The sequence below is a fragment of the Melopsittacus undulatus genome, chromosome 6 (assembly GCF_012275295.1).
Source record: "Melopsittacus undulatus isolate bMelUnd1 chromosome 6, bMelUnd1.mat.Z, whole genome shotgun sequence".
In the NCBI taxonomy this organism is placed as follows: domain Eukaryota; kingdom Metazoa; phylum Chordata; class Aves; order Psittaciformes; family Psittaculidae; genus Melopsittacus; species Melopsittacus undulatus.
This window is the reverse complement of record NC_047532.1, coordinates 80,852,824-80,872,243: the sequence shown is the minus strand read 5'-3', so window position 1 is coordinate 80,872,243 and position 19,420 is coordinate 80,852,824. Positions and strand designations below refer to the sequence as shown.

General features: G+C 36.8%; 1 protein-coding gene across 2 annotated transcripts in view; it reads left to right on the top strand.

Annotated features, from left to right (window-relative positions):
- The window catches only part of DACH2 (dachshund family transcription factor 2), a 283,111-nt gene that overhangs the window by 213,036 nt on the left and 50,655 nt on the right, over window positions 1-19,420 (top strand). Inside the window, exons 4-7 of one of the 2 annotated variants that reach the window (XM_005148278.3) lie at window positions 546-701; window positions 3,450-3,622; window positions 15,376-15,511; window positions 17,307-17,387. In XM_005148278.3, the coding sequence (XP_005148335.2) occupies window positions 546-701; window positions 3,450-3,622; window positions 15,376-15,511; window positions 17,307-17,387 (546 nt within the window). The remainder of the gene's footprint in view (window positions 1-545; window positions 702-3,449; window positions 3,623-15,375; window positions 15,512-17,306; window positions 17,388-19,420) is intronic. The other variant, XM_034064027.1, reaches the window with a different exon arrangement.

The window sequence follows — 19,420 nt, the reverse complement described above, 5'->3', positions numbered from 1 at the left end:
TCAAGCTCAAAGATAACGTAGCAGCAGGGTAAATTGTTGTAACCTGTTCAGGGATGAATTTAAGCTGGAATGCTTGTGAGCGTGGAGGAATTGAATAGCTGAGCGACTCTCCAGTAAGATTAACAGCAGTGAGAGACCTGACAGGCCCGAGGGTGGACACAGATTAGTGTCTAGCAGGGACTGGGTGGCCTGATTCCCTGTGTTAGCAGGAAATGGTTATTCAGTGTCTGAGATGTTCTTTTTCTGCCTTATTTACTTAATTGTGACTGATGTTTACTTGGATAATTTTATCCTTAAACATTTAGGTTTTCCTGCTTCCAGAAACTACTGTTATGAAGGTAGGTGATGCTGAAAGTTTCTAATAATATTTTTAGCCTGGTATGTATTTATTACTTCATTAAAAAATCTTCAGGTGTTCTTTCAGGTGCCGTGTTTGTCCTTGGTGCTTAGGCATGTAAAGAGTATTAGCTTGCTGCTAACCAAGCAAAATATCCTTTAAAGAAAAGTAGATGCCATTTATGGTTTGTTTGTACCCTGTTTTGCAGGTGGAAGTGAATCCTCCTGGGATAAAGACAAGCTTCAGTCTCCCATTACAACGGGATCACAGCACAGCATTGGTCATCCCACACTGTCAGGGCAGTCGAGCCTTGGAAGTGCACACCCACTCAGTCCTCTCCAACAGAATCACCTGCTTACCAACAGTATGTACTGTGCTCTTAGAGGGGGGAAAAGAAGTACAAGGAGCTCTGCCTGGAGGCTGGGCTTGCATTCCTTCCCAGCATCTTGAAGGTGGGGAAAAGGATGGGAGGCATATGAGTTGACTGAGGGTCAGTCTTCTCATTGTCTGCTCTACTTGTGCATGATGTCCAAGCCACCCACTGGAATACAGCCACCCACAGCTGGTTTGGGAACTGTCAGTCCTTAATTGACATTTCCATGTCCTGGGCTGAAGTGAAAATACCCATAAAGCTGCTTAAAATTTTTGCTATGTGAAAACGTTCTCTTCCAAGTGAAAATGCGGACCACCAAATAAAGATATGAGAGTCAGGAATATATGCAAAATGTCTAGTTAAATGTGAGCAGAAACAGTCCTTCTGCCTTGTTTTGCCTTGTACCTGCCAGGTGTGGGCAAGATTATCCATTGAACCCAGCTATCCAAAGCAAGTAGAACAAAATAACACAGATGAAATTTGGATTTGTAACTTAAACCTTTCTCTCTTCCATACCATAGGAAGGGAGCGGGTACAAAACCAGCAGTTCCCCTTCTCCTTTGCGCCCAAAGAGGGAGGGAAGGGAAAATTATTCCAAGAAAGATATCAAGGATCAATATTTTTAAAATTAGTGAGAAGTTAAATCTAACAGATTATGATGGATGAATTCTTTTTAAGCTCTTCATCCTCAGAGTTTTGAAAGTTGATTTTTTGGTATTTTAATTAATGAATGACACAATTCTAGGAGCAGATAGTTCTTTGTTGCCTGTGTAGGGCTCCAGACTTGAACAAAGCAAAGCCATTGAAATGACTCCTACAATATGGATCTGCTTTGTTCATGGGAAGGTATGGACCTGGGCATTTTGGGTTAGTGTCAGTAGCTAGGAATCACTAGATCATAGGACCCAAGATCACTGTGTTTTATTCTTTCATCTTAGATTCTTGTATAATTCTATACCTGTATATATTTTGCATACAGGTATATTGTGTTCTTTGTAGTTAAAGAAACCTTTAGTTATTTTCCAGTAGATTTTGTAGTAGGCAAATGTCTATAGGCCATTAAAGGGTTTATTGAATGTCAGACATTATGTCCAATGATTTGCAAGTGTAGGATATATTTTCTTCATAGTCCTCTGAAATGTTTGACGGATTGTGTCTTAAAACTGGTGATGTGCTGTTAAATTCTGTTTGTAGTTTGCATTTAGTTTGCATGTCAATTGGACTTTAAGTAGACATACAACTCAATGTGGCCAGATGGTGTCTGGGAGTTTTGGAACTCTATAGAGTATGAGGAAAGATTATTGGGCTGTTAAGGGAGACATGCAGGGGAACAAAGGCTTATGGATGTAAGCGCTGAAGGGGATTTTCAGGATGGTTTGAAGTGAAGGGAGATATATGTGGGCTTTGCTTATTACTTATCATAATTAATATTGACGTGGATCATCATATAAAGTATATAGTGAATCATAAGACATCACAGTTGTTGATTGTGATATACTCAAGCTAAACAGAAATAATGTGGGAGCTAAGAATAAATACGTTTTTGCCTTTCGTGGTGGGCACAGTGGTGTTTTTATATCGCTATAGTCAAATCATATTGGAATAACATAAGCTATATCAGTCAGTGATATTTTTTGTTGTGGGTTCTGTCATACACCCAAATGGTGACTGGTCTTCTCATTTAGAATAGTTAAGATAGAGCCAAAAGTTAAAAAACTTTTAGAAATAATTAACATCAATAGCAAATTGTTAGGACTAGTTATATGATTGTGTTATTCACTATTTGTACCTGAGATTTTTAATGAGAATTTATAATCTACATTTAATTTAGAAAAGTAATATGACATTTTCTCTGTGTGAATGAGTCCTCTTTTTACTGAAAAAATAATTTTTGATACCCAAAGGTAGCTTCAAGTGGTCTCTTTAATGAATTCTTAAATGCAGAATAACCCTAAAACAATTTTTTAAGTGAATTTATGTCTTGGTCTTGCTTTCCATTGTAGTAATTACTAAATACAACAAGTAATACACATGCTGAAGTAGATATTAATGAAAGATGAGAATCCAGTTCTTGGTAGCAGTAACATAGCCTTTTTGGCAATGTCAAGATCTTCAAGTTGGTCCAAATGAATTTCATAATTTCTTAAATTGTTTTATATCCATAGCAGAAGACAATTTAAAATGACATTTTGGAAATTAAATAAACCTCTGGCAACAATTTTAACCTCTCATTGCATGTTCCAGTTCACAGACCTTCTGTATTAGAGTCCAGTAGTGTCTGTAGTCCAACCCTCAGCTTCCCGTATTCAAGAAATTGTCCTAATACAAAAATCTAGTTTCAGATTTCTGCGTATGTGAATTAAGAATGGTAAAAGGAGTAGGAATATATTGTCAGGTAGAATTATTAATAAATATTGGTTGGATGTACTGAAAGAATATGCATGTTTTGTGGTTTTTTTATTTATTGCTCTTAATAGAGATCACTGAACTTACACACTGTTTTATGTTCATTTTGCTAATATTGTGTTACTTTACAAGTGTATGTTACTTTCGCTAATGCAGGTCATACAGCCTTTTCTGTCATGCAAAGAGAATCCCTGTGTAACATCAGAATTATTAACACAGTAATACGAAGTTTGACTAACCAATGGTCCAGTAGGATGCATACTCTTAAAAATGAAGGTGTTGGGTTATACAATGAAGGACCAACACACATAACCTGTCCATGCTCTCTTCTAGGGATAGACCTACCGTTCATGATGATGCCCCACCCTCTGCTTCCCGTTAGCCTACCTCCTGCTTCGGTTGCAATGGCAATGAATCAGATGAACCACCTCAATACAATAGCTAACATGGCTGCAGCAGCCCAAATGCACAGTCCTCTTTCCAGGGCGGGGGCCTCTGTTATAAAGGTAAGAGTAATATACAAGACTTAGAAAAAAAAACTTTTCATGGCTAACAAAAACATTTATAGTGACTTTTTGAAGGAAGATAACTAAGAGCTTATACTGCCTATAACACACCTGGTCTGCTGTTTCTGATAGTGCTTCAGTCTGAGAAAATGCCCATGGGCACAGTCAAAAAGTTAAGATGATCTGCTCTATCTACAAATCTGTAATGTAATTAAAACCAGAAACTAACACTCACTAACAGTCACCAGGGGAATTAACAGTGCTGCATCTGTGAAAGCTCAAAAGCTATTCTAAAATGGTGTTTAAAATCAAACTTAATGTTATACTTCAAAGAAAATGCTATAGAATGTAACAGAAACTTTAGTGTGGTGCAATTCCAGAACAGGTTAGTAGCAGAGAAAATAATCAGAAATACCTTAGTGAGTACAGTCTTTGCTAGTCACACTAAATATCCTTTTGGCTGGATAAAAACTGTTTCCTACTTCGGAAAGGCTTCTGGTAGTCTCTTCAGAGCAGGTTGCTCAGAAAATTTTAAGCCTGTGTTGATTGCTGCAGAACTTCCACACGCTAAAAATATGTTAAGAAAATTTCAAAGTAGAAGGATACAGGATCAGTGCATGTGAAGGATTGGTGCTATGGCGTTCTCTGAAACACAGCGTGTCCTCTTCTTATTGAGCAAAAATGAAAGGCTTTATGAGTCTTTTATGTGTATTTTCAGGCAAGTGCATGTTTCTTGTTGAGAAAATAAAAATTTGTCACCTTTGGAAGGTAGTTACTATAATCCATTTGTCTTTGTTTTTAAATACGTGAGTCTGTAGAGCTGCCTGTTCTGGGAGGTACAGGTCTTTTTGCGTTGATATTTATGCTCATTTACACTCATGTATCCCTGTCACTCTGGAATCCTAAAATTCTGAGTTACTTTATTATAATAACTCTCTCTGATTGACTGAATTAATCTCTTATATATTTATTATAAAACATCTTAATTACCAAATATCATTATTCTATCATTGAGAAAGCTTCTGTTGCTAATATTTGATGAACTTTTGTTTCTACATCAAGTAGGGAAACTAGTAGTACACAACCACATTTCTTTTTCATGCATGTATTTACTGTTATCAACATCCTTTCAAAGAAGAAAGCAAATCTTTTCTGTCACGTTACAGTAACATAAAATGTTAGTGTCTCTGTTGCTGAGGTTTTGGAGATCTCTGGTTTTCTTCTGATCTTATTCTTGGCCCAAGTGTCTCCAAAATTGTCTTAGGTTGTTTCTCTTATTTACTGAGACTCTAACATTCTGGGTTTTGGATTCTGGAAGGCTGGTAAAATTCAGGTGGGACTGTCTCTCCAGTTAGGGACTATGTAGGATTAAGATCTATAAAAAATCCTTATCATCAATACGTCCACACAGTTATTGACTGGGCAGAGGAAAAGTAATACCTCTGATGTCCAACTGTGCATTCGTTAATGCAAGTCACTGGATTGTTAGAAATTAATTGAGGTTCCATTTGTTTCAGTCAGTAGCCTTTTCTGTAACCGTTCAGAGACCTCTTGAGAAAATCATAACTTAAATACAACAGTGGAATATGCTTTGATTATATTTGAAATGCTATCAGTATGTCAAAATTAAGATTAAATATGTATTTGTAAGCAGTGCTAGTTCTTTCTAACATAAAATACAGTTTTTGCAAACAGCTTTAGCAGGCCCTTGCTTATCCTAGTTACTCATTTACATCTATTTTTACCCCAGCACCTGCACTAGAGGATACACAATATCTCTGCAGCAACAGTAGGTCTCACTAGCACTCTAATGGGAATTATATCCTCTACATGATGTAAAGGAAAATACACCAGTACCTAATGTGACAGAGGGAAAATGGGCCTCCATTGCTGTGTTACTCTTACCTGTCAAGTGATGCTGCATCTTCCTCTTGTTTGTTCTGAGTGCTGAAACAGTAAATGAATTTTATTACAGAATGTGAGGTTCCTTTTGTCCTTTCCTACCCTTATGTACAATCATCTGGTCCTTTCCTACCCTTATGTACAATCATCTGGTTCTGAATGATGACCAATTAAGGCAAAATCCTTGTACAAAACAGATAAAAGAAAAGCATTGCCACTGTTATGTCAGCAGTGTTACTTTTATTAGATAACATTTTTAAGTGCATTTAGTAAGTACAAAAATTACTAGTTTTAGATAGACTGTAACCTCATGTCATTACTTAAAATGGAAGAAATGAATTGAATATATTGAATGTGTATCTGTTTCCATACTCTGATGACTAAAACACCACTTGGCCCGTTTCCTAAAGGTGTGAGAATCAGCTGCTTTATACAGGTTTTGAATGAAGTCATTATGCTTTTTATATCACATTTGCCATTTAGAAATAAGCTGTTCTACCAAGATATGCGTGATCAGCAAAGTTAACATTTAGTGCTCCAGAAAGAAATGTCATAACTATGAAACTTGATTTCTTCCTGACAGGAACACTGTAAATTAAGCAGGCACAATGGCCAGGCTCACTAAACCTTTTTAGCTATCTGTAATATGATCTGATGTGATTATAGCAGCACCCACTAGCACTACTGCAGCTACAGTTCTGACAGTGCCCTGTAATAAATCCCATCTTTCAGGAATTTACTGTGCATCTGAAAGATTCTCTGTTTGAAACATGTCTCAAATGATTCTGGAGAACCTTTATAATGGAGGGTCTCATGTGGCAAACACAAAATTTGACAGTAACACTGACTTCACCACTGTTTCTATTCTCCCTCTTGTGTCTACTGTCCTGCTAGCTCTGTTTTTTTTTTCCAGAACTATTCTTCAGCTGGATGAACTCTGCCATCCAGTCACTGTGTAGAAGGCCTAGGTGTAAAATGCTTCGCCAGCCTGGTCTTGAGGGCCTGCCTGGGGTGGAACTTAGCTGAGTATACCTGAATTATGATTTATGATAGAAACAGTAGTGAATGATTATAGTAGTTTACTCTCATCCAATAATATTGTTCCTGTAACTGTACTAGGTAACAATATTCTTAGGTCTTCAGAAGCGAAGTTTGGACGGGCTTTTTACAGGAAAGAGAAAGGATTTCACTGAAGGTTATGGAACAACTCAACTCCAGAGAGCAGTAACTATATAACATTAAGATTTTTATTTTACAGTGGACCTATAATGAAGATGATCGATTATGTAACAAATCACATGACTATTATTATGCATTCACAGCATATTACGCAGTTTATCATAAAGGTGCTGTTAACATGTATGCTGAGGACACCAATTTAACAGAATGCTGAAAGCACACCTAAATCATAACAGATCATTTAAATGAAATTGGGTCCAAAGGAGTTGAGACCTCACAGCATGTAATGTGGTTGGCAAGTATATGAAGATGTCTCACAGCAAAAATGACACTAGCTCTTCTGTTCACTGACAGACGTCAGAATAAGACCATGCCCATATGACAACTCTCCATAGAGGCCTTGAGCAGTGGATCCTCAGGCTATGTACAGGAAGGGTAGCAGGAGTATTAAGGTAGTATCATCAGTTCCAAAGTCTTTATTTATGCTGGTTAAGCCAGAAGAGGCATATATGATTAAAAATCATACTAGCTTGCACTGCACAATTTCAGCCAAAAGGCTGGGAGAGAGGGCAGGAAGAGGTTTGGGGATGAAAGTATAAGGAGAACTGGAGTTTCTGGAGCTATGACTATGTGAAACTGTTAAGTACTGAAAGGCCACTTTCCCAGATGTCCTTTGAAACAGGTTAGTGGGAGATACTGTGAAATTGTGGGAACCACATCCAAATCAGGGTCTTGGTTTGCTAATACAAAAGCTGCTCCCTTTTGTGTTAGATATCAAAAAAGTACTGAGGTAATGAGGCAAACTTTTATGCCAGAGTTACGAGAGCCTCTTTCTCCCTTTTATCAGAGTTTTTCCTTGCTGCTTGTTCTGCTCACCTAACATGTTTTGCACTTTCCTTGCTTCTATTGCGCATGTCTCCGTGTACCTCCTCCATCTCTCCTCTTTTTCATTCCCTCTCCCTTTCCTTCTGGCTCTCCATCAGCCTCTTCTGAGCCACTAAGAGATGTGCTTCTGAGTAGGAGTTTTCTGCAAATTGGTTTCACGCTGTCCATTTTTCTTCTGTCATCATTCCCTCATGCTTGCTGTATTCTTACTTTTCTCTTACTCTTTCTGCTCTTGTGACATTTGTCCCTAATTGTGAGCTTGATATTTGTTGAATACAGCTGGAAAACCAAGAGGGAAAAAGTTAAAATGTAAAAACGCCAGCACCCTTGCTCCAGAAAAAAAAAGCCCTAAAGGATATTTTAAGTGAAACACAGTGTTTTGTTTTGCGAGGGAAACTGGAATCTTGTACTTCACAGCAACCCTACACAATTCACAATTTCTGGCTGAATATTTTTGTCTGCTGATAAACAGAGCAAAGCATTGTTTATACAGTGTGATGTAGACATGCAGTAGAGATTTTGGAGTCTCCTTTTCTTTGTGTTCTCCTCTCCTGATTTTGTGTGATTGTTAAAACATTTGTAAAGGATGTATATGACATGATTTTAAATTCCCTGAAGAGAATACAGATGGGCTGTGTAATTATTGCTGAGAGGTGCTATTTTCTGTGTGCTGTACAACTCACATTCATAATATTTACTTGACAGCCAGAAAAATGTGGCCATCTCCGAATACTCTGAAACAATTCTTCTTGTTATAAAAACATTTCTCATTACAGGATGTATAACATATTTAATTTCATATCTCTCTGCATTCAATTCATTCTGAATTGCTTTTGGAATATTACAACATTTATAAAATAAAACTTTTGTAAAATTTAAGATCTTTTTCTCATTAGATTTATTCTGTCCTGTCTCATAGCATGTTTTCATTGCTGGCAGGTTATTGCTGAAATGGGCACTAGAATATGCTTGGGGGGTGACATGTGAAACAGTAATTTGAGTTGGTGTTACCTTGCAGGTGAGTAGGAAGGACTGGCAAGAGTTTCTGCCCCTCGTGTGGCTGGAGGTATAATGCAGCTCCAGTTGTGTAGTCACTGGGGTAGCTTGTGCATAAAGAGGCAGAATTATGCCTTGTGCCTTATGCCTTTATTTGTATGAGAAGATGAGTAATACCTGTAAATGTCAGCTGTTTGAAAGACAGTGTTACGTCAGTGTGGGCAGAAAACACATGTAGCACATAGCGTACTCCGCTGACATTTGTTCTAGGCCACGGACATGGTCCAGCAGTCTTCCAGTAAGATGCTGTGCTTACTTTATGCACAGGCAGTTGGTATAGTTCTTTTATTTTAAAGTAGCAAGCATATTTAGCACTGTTAGGTATATGGTTGGACTTAATGAGCTTTTCCAACCTAAATGATTCTGTGATTTTGTGTTTGTAAGTTTGCTTCTTATAATGCTAATTCTGTGGCTGTATCTGTAGTGAAGGAGAAGTTAATATGCAGTTTTGTATCTTTTTATTCGCTGAAACAGAGAAACTGCTATGTTGGGTGATGTTCAGGTCCCTACAAATTGCATTAAATACCCTTCTGATCTCTCCATCTTTGAAGGGAGTCATATCCCTCTTCTTGCAATGCCAGGAGTGACTCACTTGTTAACTCTGAGATACCTAATTGCTACGTTAAAGAATAAGCAATGAATACTTAAACCTGGAAATTGAAAAAATACAGTAAGAAGCATCTCTTTTTTTGCAGAGCTTGCAAGGGAATATGGTGAGGTCAGGCAAATACTAGCTTTTAGTTCTGGCTCAGGTCTTTTTAGTATTGGCTTAGTCATTTGTATTTGTACTTAATAACTAATACAGCTATAGCATAGATCAGATACAGCATTATCATTAGTCCTGGGAGTGCCTTTCTTTCACTTGGTAACAGTACTGGGTGGAACAATTCATAGGAGGGGTACAAGTAGAAAGTTTCCATTACCAGATCCTTTCCGATATTAGTCAGTATTATGCTTTCAGTTTCAAATTATAATGTAAATGTAAAATCTTAATATACGAGTGAAGGCTGACAGTTTTCACAGTGACTGCTGATTTAAGAAATGGTGAAGAAGGAAGCTCTTTGGCTCTTTACCAATACCATCGTATTAGCTGCAGGTTTCTGTTTGGCTGAGCAGCTGGCAATTAATGAATTGATAGGAAGTAGTCACAAGGTAATGGAATTAGCAAGTGAACATCTGGTATTAAAAATCAGTAAACAGAAAAGTTTTTATGAATTTTCAAGTTTGGTGGGAAAATAATTGCTGTAAAATAACAACTGTAACAACTGTATATACACAGTGAAAAAAAAAGAGGTATTTTAAATGGCAAAGTAGATATTTTTAAGTGAATGACTTCCCAATGCACTGTAAAAGATGAATGGAATCCAGCTGGCTTTCAGACATACAGATCCTATCTTAGTTTTCAGACCAGCTGTTTACCTTGTTCATCTCCAGTTCTTAACAGCACTTGGAGTTTCTGTAAGTAGCACAGAAGACCAACTCACCCATAGTTTTTGCATGCGTCCATTTCCAGACTGAGATGATTCAAAATACAAACCACTGTTCTCTTGCCCAGAAATTGTAACCCTAACCATAGTATTTCTTGTAGGCCACTCAGCATCATTTCAGATTTAGCACAGCTCCTACTAACCATTTCAGGATCATCCTCTTTCTTTGAAAAGCCTGAATGCCAATTATGTACTGCTTTTCTCAATAATGCATTAGTTAAAGACTGTAAACTTCAGAACAATGTTAAAAATGTACTTTATGTTAGAATCCAAATAGTAGTGGTATCAAATAAGTTTGATTGGAAAGAAATATGTGCCTTAGTATTAACTAAAAAAAAACAAAAATTAAGAATATTAACAATTCAGTTCTTTGCTAACTGAAGTCATGTTAACCTCTCTTACTCTCCTCTTTTATTGAGGATGGCATTCATCCAGGTAGGATAGGAGCAGCAGTGTCACAGGCACAGAATTGTGGTGGTTTGGGATAGGAGGTGAAGCAGTCTGCAGGCCTTCTGCTGGTTGGCTGCTTCTGGCTTCACAGACTCCTCCAGAGACATGGGGCTCTGGTTTCTAGATTTGTTTAACTCTATGGTCCTTTTTGTGAATATGAATGGTGTTTTGGCAAGCACCGGGAGATTGAGGTGTGGCACAAGAAATATTCCAGTTGGGAACTAGGATGCAGATTAATGCTGGAAAATTTATTCTGCCAGAGCCTAGGAACTCCCTGTTTTTCCAACATGGTCATCAGCTCTAAATCTTTTTTACAATAGGTGAAAATCCTAATCTAGACCTAGAGGCAGTAGAATCCCTGGTTTTCTTTTCTTTCTGTTTCATTAGTAAGGTCTGGTGAATTCCAGTTCTCCTGCCACTGCAGAGCCCTTGTAGAGTACAGAAGCAGCACCTCAATTAAATATGAAATATCAAGATAAATGTCTGAATAAAATATCCAGGACTCAAACAAACTTCCAAAACCTGCTTGTCAGCAGTGAAATGCCATTAAATCCTCTAGGAACTCATTAATAGATTAACATTTGGAAGAGTAATTACAGCTACATTAGAACTAAGAATAAAGAAAAATAAAGGAAAATCCAGCAGCATCATTTCTCTAAACTCTTGACACAAAATGAAGATCAATACCATAAAAAAATCAGAGGTAAGGAATTAAGGTCAAGATGATTATGTCAGAAATAGGTAAGCTGTTCATATATATTTCAAGCAAAAAATCCTGCTCTGGATGAAAGTGGTATATGGTGTTTCATGTAATTTGTGTGGAATACTACCTCAATGGATAGAAAAAGGATATTGAGGGGAAATCAAGGATGTATCTAGAAATTGGAAGAGTTGATCACTTCAGTGTCATCAACCTAAATCACAACTAAAATTAACAATGTCAAGCTTTGTAGCTACAGTTTCTGAGCCAAAGCAAGACACTGATCTTTAGTGAGACAAATATATTACCCTTCAAAAGGATTAAATGCTGCAGAAGTCTTCTTTGAGAATTTATGTTACAGCTGTGTGGTGGCGAGAGAAAAGATAAGGTAAAGTAGGTACTGTAGTGAGATAAATAGGTGAGATCTTGAGAAATGTTTTCATTTTTCATAAAATTCTCACTCTCTGCAAATTTTATATATATAATTCATTCCATTATAACCTGGAATATGAATCTTGCAAATTTATGAATAGAAGGAAATACAAGTGGAGAAAATAGGACTTTATTTAGAAATGCTTTTCTATTGCTGTGAGTATATCTGCTGTAGAACCACGCTACACAGCACTCTGCCAGTGGGAATTGAGTTATTTTCAAGAGGAAGAAGATTAAAATATATGAAAAGTAACAAGGCTGTAAAATACATAGATGACAAAATGAAGTCATCAATGTGTAAAAAAAATTAAGGTTTTAGATTTGCAATTTTCCTATTTAAATGCCCTCATTGATTTGTTGCAAATACTGTTAACCCTGTGTTTGGAAAATGGTGAGGACATTATCACTTGTGTTCTCATTTGTAATAAAATAGATTAACTTGCTGTGAAATTTTAACTAGGCTGAGACACAACAGTAGCTACCTAATGAACCAGAGCACATTGCTGTTAAGTAGCTAAATAGATGCATACTGATTACAGGACTGAAAAATGGATCTGTTTACTTGCAAAAAGAGTGTTCATAGTGTTATTCATTATAGTGGGGGAAATTCAGCATCACATTTCCACACAAACATTTAGAAATAGACAATTTCTCCATCCATATGCAGTCTTATGTGATGATCCTCTATCCTAATTTGCAGTACATATAATACAGGGAAAATTTCAGCTCCTTTGTTGCTTATAGAGAAAACTGTATCTTCTCTGTACATGTAAATTTTTATAACTGCTAAGACGTTAGATGACATAATCAACTAATTCACTTAGAAAGTGATTCACTGTGTGATTAAGAATGACATTATTATTTGACACTTTTATTTCTGTCTGAACATTTCAAACCAAGACCCTGAGTTTGAAGGCAAATTACTTGAAGCAGAGATTATTTTATAGCAAGAGACAATGGGAAATGCAGTTACCAGAAGGAGCTCGAATACTTTTCTTTTCCAAATCATCAGCTTTTGAATTACTCAAATAACTCCCATTTAAGATGACATATATGGCTGTTTGTGTGATATCTAAGTGTTAATTCATAGTCATATTTGTTCATAGCTTTTTTTTTTGCAGAACAGTTGGCATGTCCTCTTCTTGGCTATTCATTTTCATGGTTGTAGTAGACAATGAAATTTACTTACACTATGTACTCTTCTGTTAAATTAATCATTTCAAAATGGTATCTTAATTGTAAATTGAGTGCTTACTGTGGTAAAAAAAGGGAAAATAGTGCCAAAGAGGACAGTTAAAACTGAAATCCAGGCAAATAAAATTGCAGTCATAGTTGTAGCATGTTAGCAGTAACCTATTTAGAAGCTATTATTTACACAAAGGTAAAAGGCACACAGTATTTATAAACTTAAGATTGCAGGTATATGTTTCCTCATTTATTTAGGAGAATACTTCTTGGGGCAAGAACATTACATGTGCAAGGAACTTAGTAAGCAGCCCGTCCACAAAGTCTTGACTCTGTTTTACTCTTCTGCTTTATCTCAGCAACCTCTAAAACCATTCTTTTGGAGCCGGAGAAGAGGAAAACACGGGAGACTTTAAAATCAGTGACTTTGACTTTTTCCCCTCAGAATTTGGAAACTTTATTTAAAACCATTCAGTTTCCAAAATTTTAAGAACTTGTAACTCAACATAATATATTCATATCTGTTAAAACTTTGTAAACATTTTAATTAGCATTCAAAAATACTGCAATTAAAAATATCCCTGTAAGATTTATTATTGTATGTTCATTAAATAACAGATGATTAGTGAAAACAGATCCATAGAGGATTAACAGCTATGTAATAGATACACATTTGTTACAAGATCTTGAGCCTCAGTTGTTATTTAATGTACAATAACTATCCTATTAAAAACACATTCAGTGGTACGTTTTCAGCTGGTGTGATTGGAATAATCAAGCACCACCCCTTGTTATTAGGAGGATCCAATCTCATATTTCCTTTGTATCATTCTCAAACGTAAATGTGAAGATGAGTGTGGTTTAGAGAGATGGTTTTAATGGGTAACAGAATACTCTTAAAATGTCAGTCCTACTGTCAGTCCTACTGTTATTAATGAATTGCCTCAACAGGTTATGAACAGAAGCTATTCTGCTAGCTATTTGTAGTGGAAAAACTATTAGAATCTAAGATTCTCTTCCTAAAGCTGTGTTATTGACTTAGGATACTGTCTAGCAAAAACTGTATAAAAAGTTCAGATGTTAGTGAGTTTATTTTCAAAGCACACAGTAAATTGCCCCCCCAGTAGCCAGATTGCATATTCCTAATGAAAAATCTTTGAGAATAGGTTAGGAAGGCAGAGAAATTGCGAAGTTCCTTTGAGACAGCTTCCCCAGATTATGCTGTAATTGTGATTCTTAATGAGGTGGGGGTAAGAGGATCTCCCTTTAAAAAAAAACAGAAGTTCTCTGTTTCTGTGGGGAACAGCCGGTTGCCAGGGATGAAGGCAACTCCAAAGATGCAGTTTCTGGATTTCTGTAAAATCAAGCATCCCCTTGTTAGTATCTCTCCTTTGGAACTGCACTTTCACAGACCTGTAACAGAGGATTAAAGCACAGAAGGGTTTTTAAAAATACATAAAGTGTCTCAGGTCATGATCTGTCCCTTTCAGCTGATTTGCATTTTTTTGTTGGTGCTGGGAATAGGAATGAAGGATACTGGAATTTTTAATCGATTCAGAAAATTATACATATGGAAGCACTGGGTTGGAAGGGATCTCAAGTGGTCATATAGTCTCTTACCTTCCTCAAGACAGGATGAATTAGTACTTATGCCATGCTTGTCTAACCTGTTCCTAAAGATTTTTACTAATGAAAAATCCATGGCATCTTCAGGCAGTATGCAAGTGTAGATACACAGAACTGCAGCACTTAGTTTTGCTAAATCTTTATAATTTCTGATGTTTTTTCTCCTTACCTGAAATACTGTGCATATTTAAATTAGACGTTAACCACAAAGTTTCTCAAGTAAATAAGAATTTGCAAGCACATTCTGATTTTTGTTAGTCCGTGATGCTCTTCTTGGAGAAGTGAAGTTCTTAGCAGTGCCACAGCTTTTAAAATGTGTTTGAGTGCTACTCTGAGAGGATGCTGATGTGATTTCAGGTACATATTCTAGTGAGTTTACAAATTTGACTGCCTTTAGTGACAGTTTAGTCCAAATCCGAATTATTATTGCGAATGTGACACATACATGTTAATTTTTTCCTGTCTGTAGATTAAAAGTATTTTGTGAGAACAGTATGAAAGAACATTCCTTAGGTCCCTTCCAACCTTAATAATTCTGTAATTCTTTATGTTCTCTGTGTGAAAAACTTAGAAAATAAAGAGTTACTCAGAAATAAAGAGATGGCAAATGCTTTGTCATGACAAAGAGGATGGAAAGCTGTTGCCCAGATACATTGCATGCAGCAGGCTATAGTCTTTTTAGCTGTAGATTACTCCACTGGTCAAAAGACATTTCAGTTTTTCTCAGTTCACTATTTATCTCAGAAAGACCATTTATTATTGGTGTTTTAAGCCAGCTTCAGTTTTTTCATTGAACTTCAGTGAAGTTCGTGAGTCAAATTGCACAGATCTTGTTTTATTTCTGTTCCAAGGAAAGGATCCAAGACAGCCCTTCTCCAGCTCCATCTCTAGAAGACAGTCAGCGGCCTGGGAGCCACGCTTCCTCCCATCAGAGCAGCAGCGTGTCCAGCTCACCGTCCCAGCTAGACAACACACCAGACAGAATTGGTTAGTGCTCTGCAGTCTCACACCTCTTTGCATTTACTGACTTCAAGAATTTTGCAAGTTTGTTGAGGCAAATATTTGTTTGCTGAGAAACTCAGGAAAGCACACACTTGTTAAACCCCCCCGGAAAGTTCATCACTACAGTGTGTTTTATTAGGTTCATCACTATGCCGAGCCCAGCCCCTCAGGTCCACTCTATGCCAGTATCTAGTCTTGCACAGAAAATACCACCCCTTCTCTGGTAAAACCAAATTCTCTTGCATGCTGGAGTATGAAAGTGCATATGAAGGCACCTGGAATTGAGAAATAGCAAGGTATCTTTTTCTTCACAGATTATATGATGGCTTTTCCATTTGGGAAACCTCCTTATGCCCACATGTTCCATCATCACCATGAGGCTGAGGACTTTGTTTTTTTTGGTGTCTACACCACAGCTTTTACAGCCTGTGCATTATCGATCTTGTGTTTAAAATGCTGATTCAGTCTAGAGAAGTTCAGATCCTTTTCCTGGTGCTTCCAAGAGGGATCTAGGGCAAGTCAATTAGCATCTCTTCATGTCAGTGTATGTCAACACTGTTGTCTTCAGATTGGCTGGAGCTCATGCAGACATTGCTGAGCTAGATTTGAACTACAAAAGCAGCGCAGTCCATGTAGTCAGCATAGACCTCACTTCCATCAAGTAACTGCTCAGCTGCTTGCTGGGGTTTTACAGTTTTGACTGTGGTCCATGCAGCAGCACCATGGCACTACATAGCACGGTCGGCTCTGCACACACTAGTCAGTAGAACCTGAACTGTTCTGCCTAAATATATGCATACACAGGACATAGACTAGAAAGTAGATTCCCCTCAGCTTATTCATAGGTAAAATAGGGCTAGAAATCTACAGGACAAGAAATGTGACTTCCTTTAACAAGAGTGAAAAAGGGACGTTAGTCCTCACTCTAGCCTTGAAAGCTGCTGTTAACACAGCAGATGCACTGCAAGCCTCTGGGCTTCAGAAGTGGTGCTGAAAGTTTTTGAAAGATAACTAGGTTTTATTTATGTTGAACTGAACATTTCTGTGTTGAACTCTAATGCTTAAATTTGTAAAGACGTGTGTATATGTTTTTTATCTATATAAATGTATGTTTTCACTTTTGCAATTTAAAACAAAAAGAAATAGCTTTCCCTAAAATATGGCAATGAAGCTTTTAACAAGTGTTCTGACTGAAATAACTTCTGTAATAAATGTGTTAATCAAATAAAACCAAAGAAAATAGGCATCCTGAAATTACAGACTTAACACCTCTCACAGATCTTGCAGGTGTGTAGTAAAGAGGTTTTTTCAGCACTACAGTGTATTGGGGTTTTGCTGTCATCTATCAATTTGGGTTACTAGCTGTCAAACTGGATTTTTTAAATCTGCTGCATTACACATAATTACAAATACATAAATCCTTAAATCTGTTTCTTTCCAAAATGGTTCCTATGAAGTACTTCTCTAATTAGTGAATCTGAACATTTCATAAAAAAATCACATTCAACTCAGTAGTAATTTGGGTTTTATCTTGATATTTTTGTTTTATCAAGTCAAGCAAATTTGCTTTTGGTGCATATTTTACTTGGCTCTAAGTGCCAGACTGAGACAGCAAAATGGTTGATTGTGGACAGCAAAATTGGTCAATTGCTTTAGAACTTGCATAGTATTAACAAATGTTAAAGTAAAAATACTGAGAACATACAATTAAATATTTTTGCTGTTCTGGCTTTTTTTTTTACTGATGGAGTTAAAAAGTTGTGCCCTCTGACTTTTTTAGCTATGCTGACCAACAGCAGGGAAGGAGAAGTCATTGACCAAGAAACTGGGACCAGCCTAAAAAAAGTACAAAAGGAGAAAGGTAAAATTACAAACTGTTTTCCATCACAGGCATTTAATTACACTTATTATGTGTGTATTCCTTTTTCTAGGATTCTGCATATGCAATGGCATTATTTTAACAATTTAAGGATGCTAGGTGCCTAAATGTGAAGAATAATGTATCCAGTGAATTTATGTGGTATTATCCTTAGAAGTGTAAGCAACCAGATCTTTGCTTCTTGGTTTATATAGTATGGGGCTAATATTTCGCTGGTCATTTGGATCAATTATTTATGATGTTCCTAGCAAATACGTGATTAGTCACATGGTATCGTTTCTTTGCCTCCAGGGAATGTATGTGCAGACTACTCTAATGCTGGTACCTAGATGAGGGAAACAAGCTAATTTTTGTGTCTAATAATACTGCATTGCCTCACAAGTAAGGGGCAGCAAGGGAAGAAGTGACATTTGGCCTGTAGTGACACTCCTAAAGGCAAGGCAGTGGCTTCTCTGCTTGGTTCTCCCTCCAGTGATTGCTGTGTACTGGAAAAAGTGGTAATTGCTGGTGTATGCAGGTAAGCCCTAAGGAAGTGCTTTAGTGACGGAGAGCATGTGGTGTCTGTGGCTGCATACCAGAGAAGCAGCAGCATTTTGTTTCCTTGCAAATATAACAAAAAAAAACCAACAACTTGCATATTAATAGGCAAGAGGTTTGTTCTGGCATTGCATACAGACAGCACCATATGACATGAGTGCCCTGCAAAAGAAAAAAACCACCAGATATAAAGAAATAAAAGAAAGCCAATGATAAGTTGATACTGGAAAAACACTGCAAAGGTATAAACTGAGGGAGATAGTAAGGTTTCAGAGTGAAAAAGATGGGGAGAAGGAAGCAACCAAAAGAGGAGAAAACATAAATGCACTTATAAATCTACTGTTAATATGAAACATGTTATCATAAATGTAAATACAACCTGATTTATATTTTTATTGAGGTAATTTTGATTTATTTTCTGAAAAAAACTGAGAAGACAGGTATAGACAAATTTATGAGCAACTCAGAATTTGGAGGCTCCATTTACCCTGTGGTTCCAGACTTGCATGAAATTACTTGGCGGATTCATGATTTTGTATAATCAGCTTTTTTCCTTAGATGCCTGTGAATGATCCAGTCTTTGGGAGGAAGAATCTGAAATTTCCTCCTTATATTTTGTATTTTTGTACTTGAATCTCTCTTCTTGAAAGCTGAAGAAGCTGTTTTCTATTCACTGTTTTCTCTAGACATTTAAGCACTTCCCTCATGAACCCCAGAAGAGCCCTTTTCTGCCATTCTGTGGTAGTTTTGTCTGGATAATCATGCTTAAATCATTCTCTCTTTGACTCTTGTTGACATTTACGGACTAGAGGCTAAACAGTTATCAACCGTACCTTCATTCCTAAGATTAAAACATTACATTTCTGTAGTAATCAGACAGATGTGCATTTAATCTAAATCTGAAAATGTAGTTGATTTTCAGTTTGAACCATGCATGGTTTCTTCCCTCATGTTTCATCATTTTTCAGTGAAACAATTCAATATCCTTTGGGGTTCAAAGATGCAAATCCTGTAGTTATTTGTAGTAGCAGTCCTGTCACGCAGGATGGATGAAGGAAGGTACAGTTTAAGAATCAGAAAAGACAATTCAGAAATCCCCAAAAGCGTGAAAGTAATTTAAACTCCACCACCTGTGAACCTAATTCCCAGGCTCCTGTGATCACTGAGCATTCCTTGTAGTATATACGAAATCATAAAGATTTGATGCTAAAATTTTGTGTACCATAATGTACCTTAAAATTGTAGTTGCATAGGTTTATTCATTTCCCTGTCTATATTTTTGCATAGTATTATCTTTAATTGATTAGGTACTGGGAAATATGTCTTTATGCGTGTGTTACTTCTGCATGCACTTAAGGGAATTTTTTTAGGATGAACTCAGTGTTCAGAGATTCATCTGCATGAGAAAAACGTGCTTCAAAATAATTTTAGCTTATCATTTTACAGGTAGAATAAAGTTTCTGGTTTTCTACTTGATC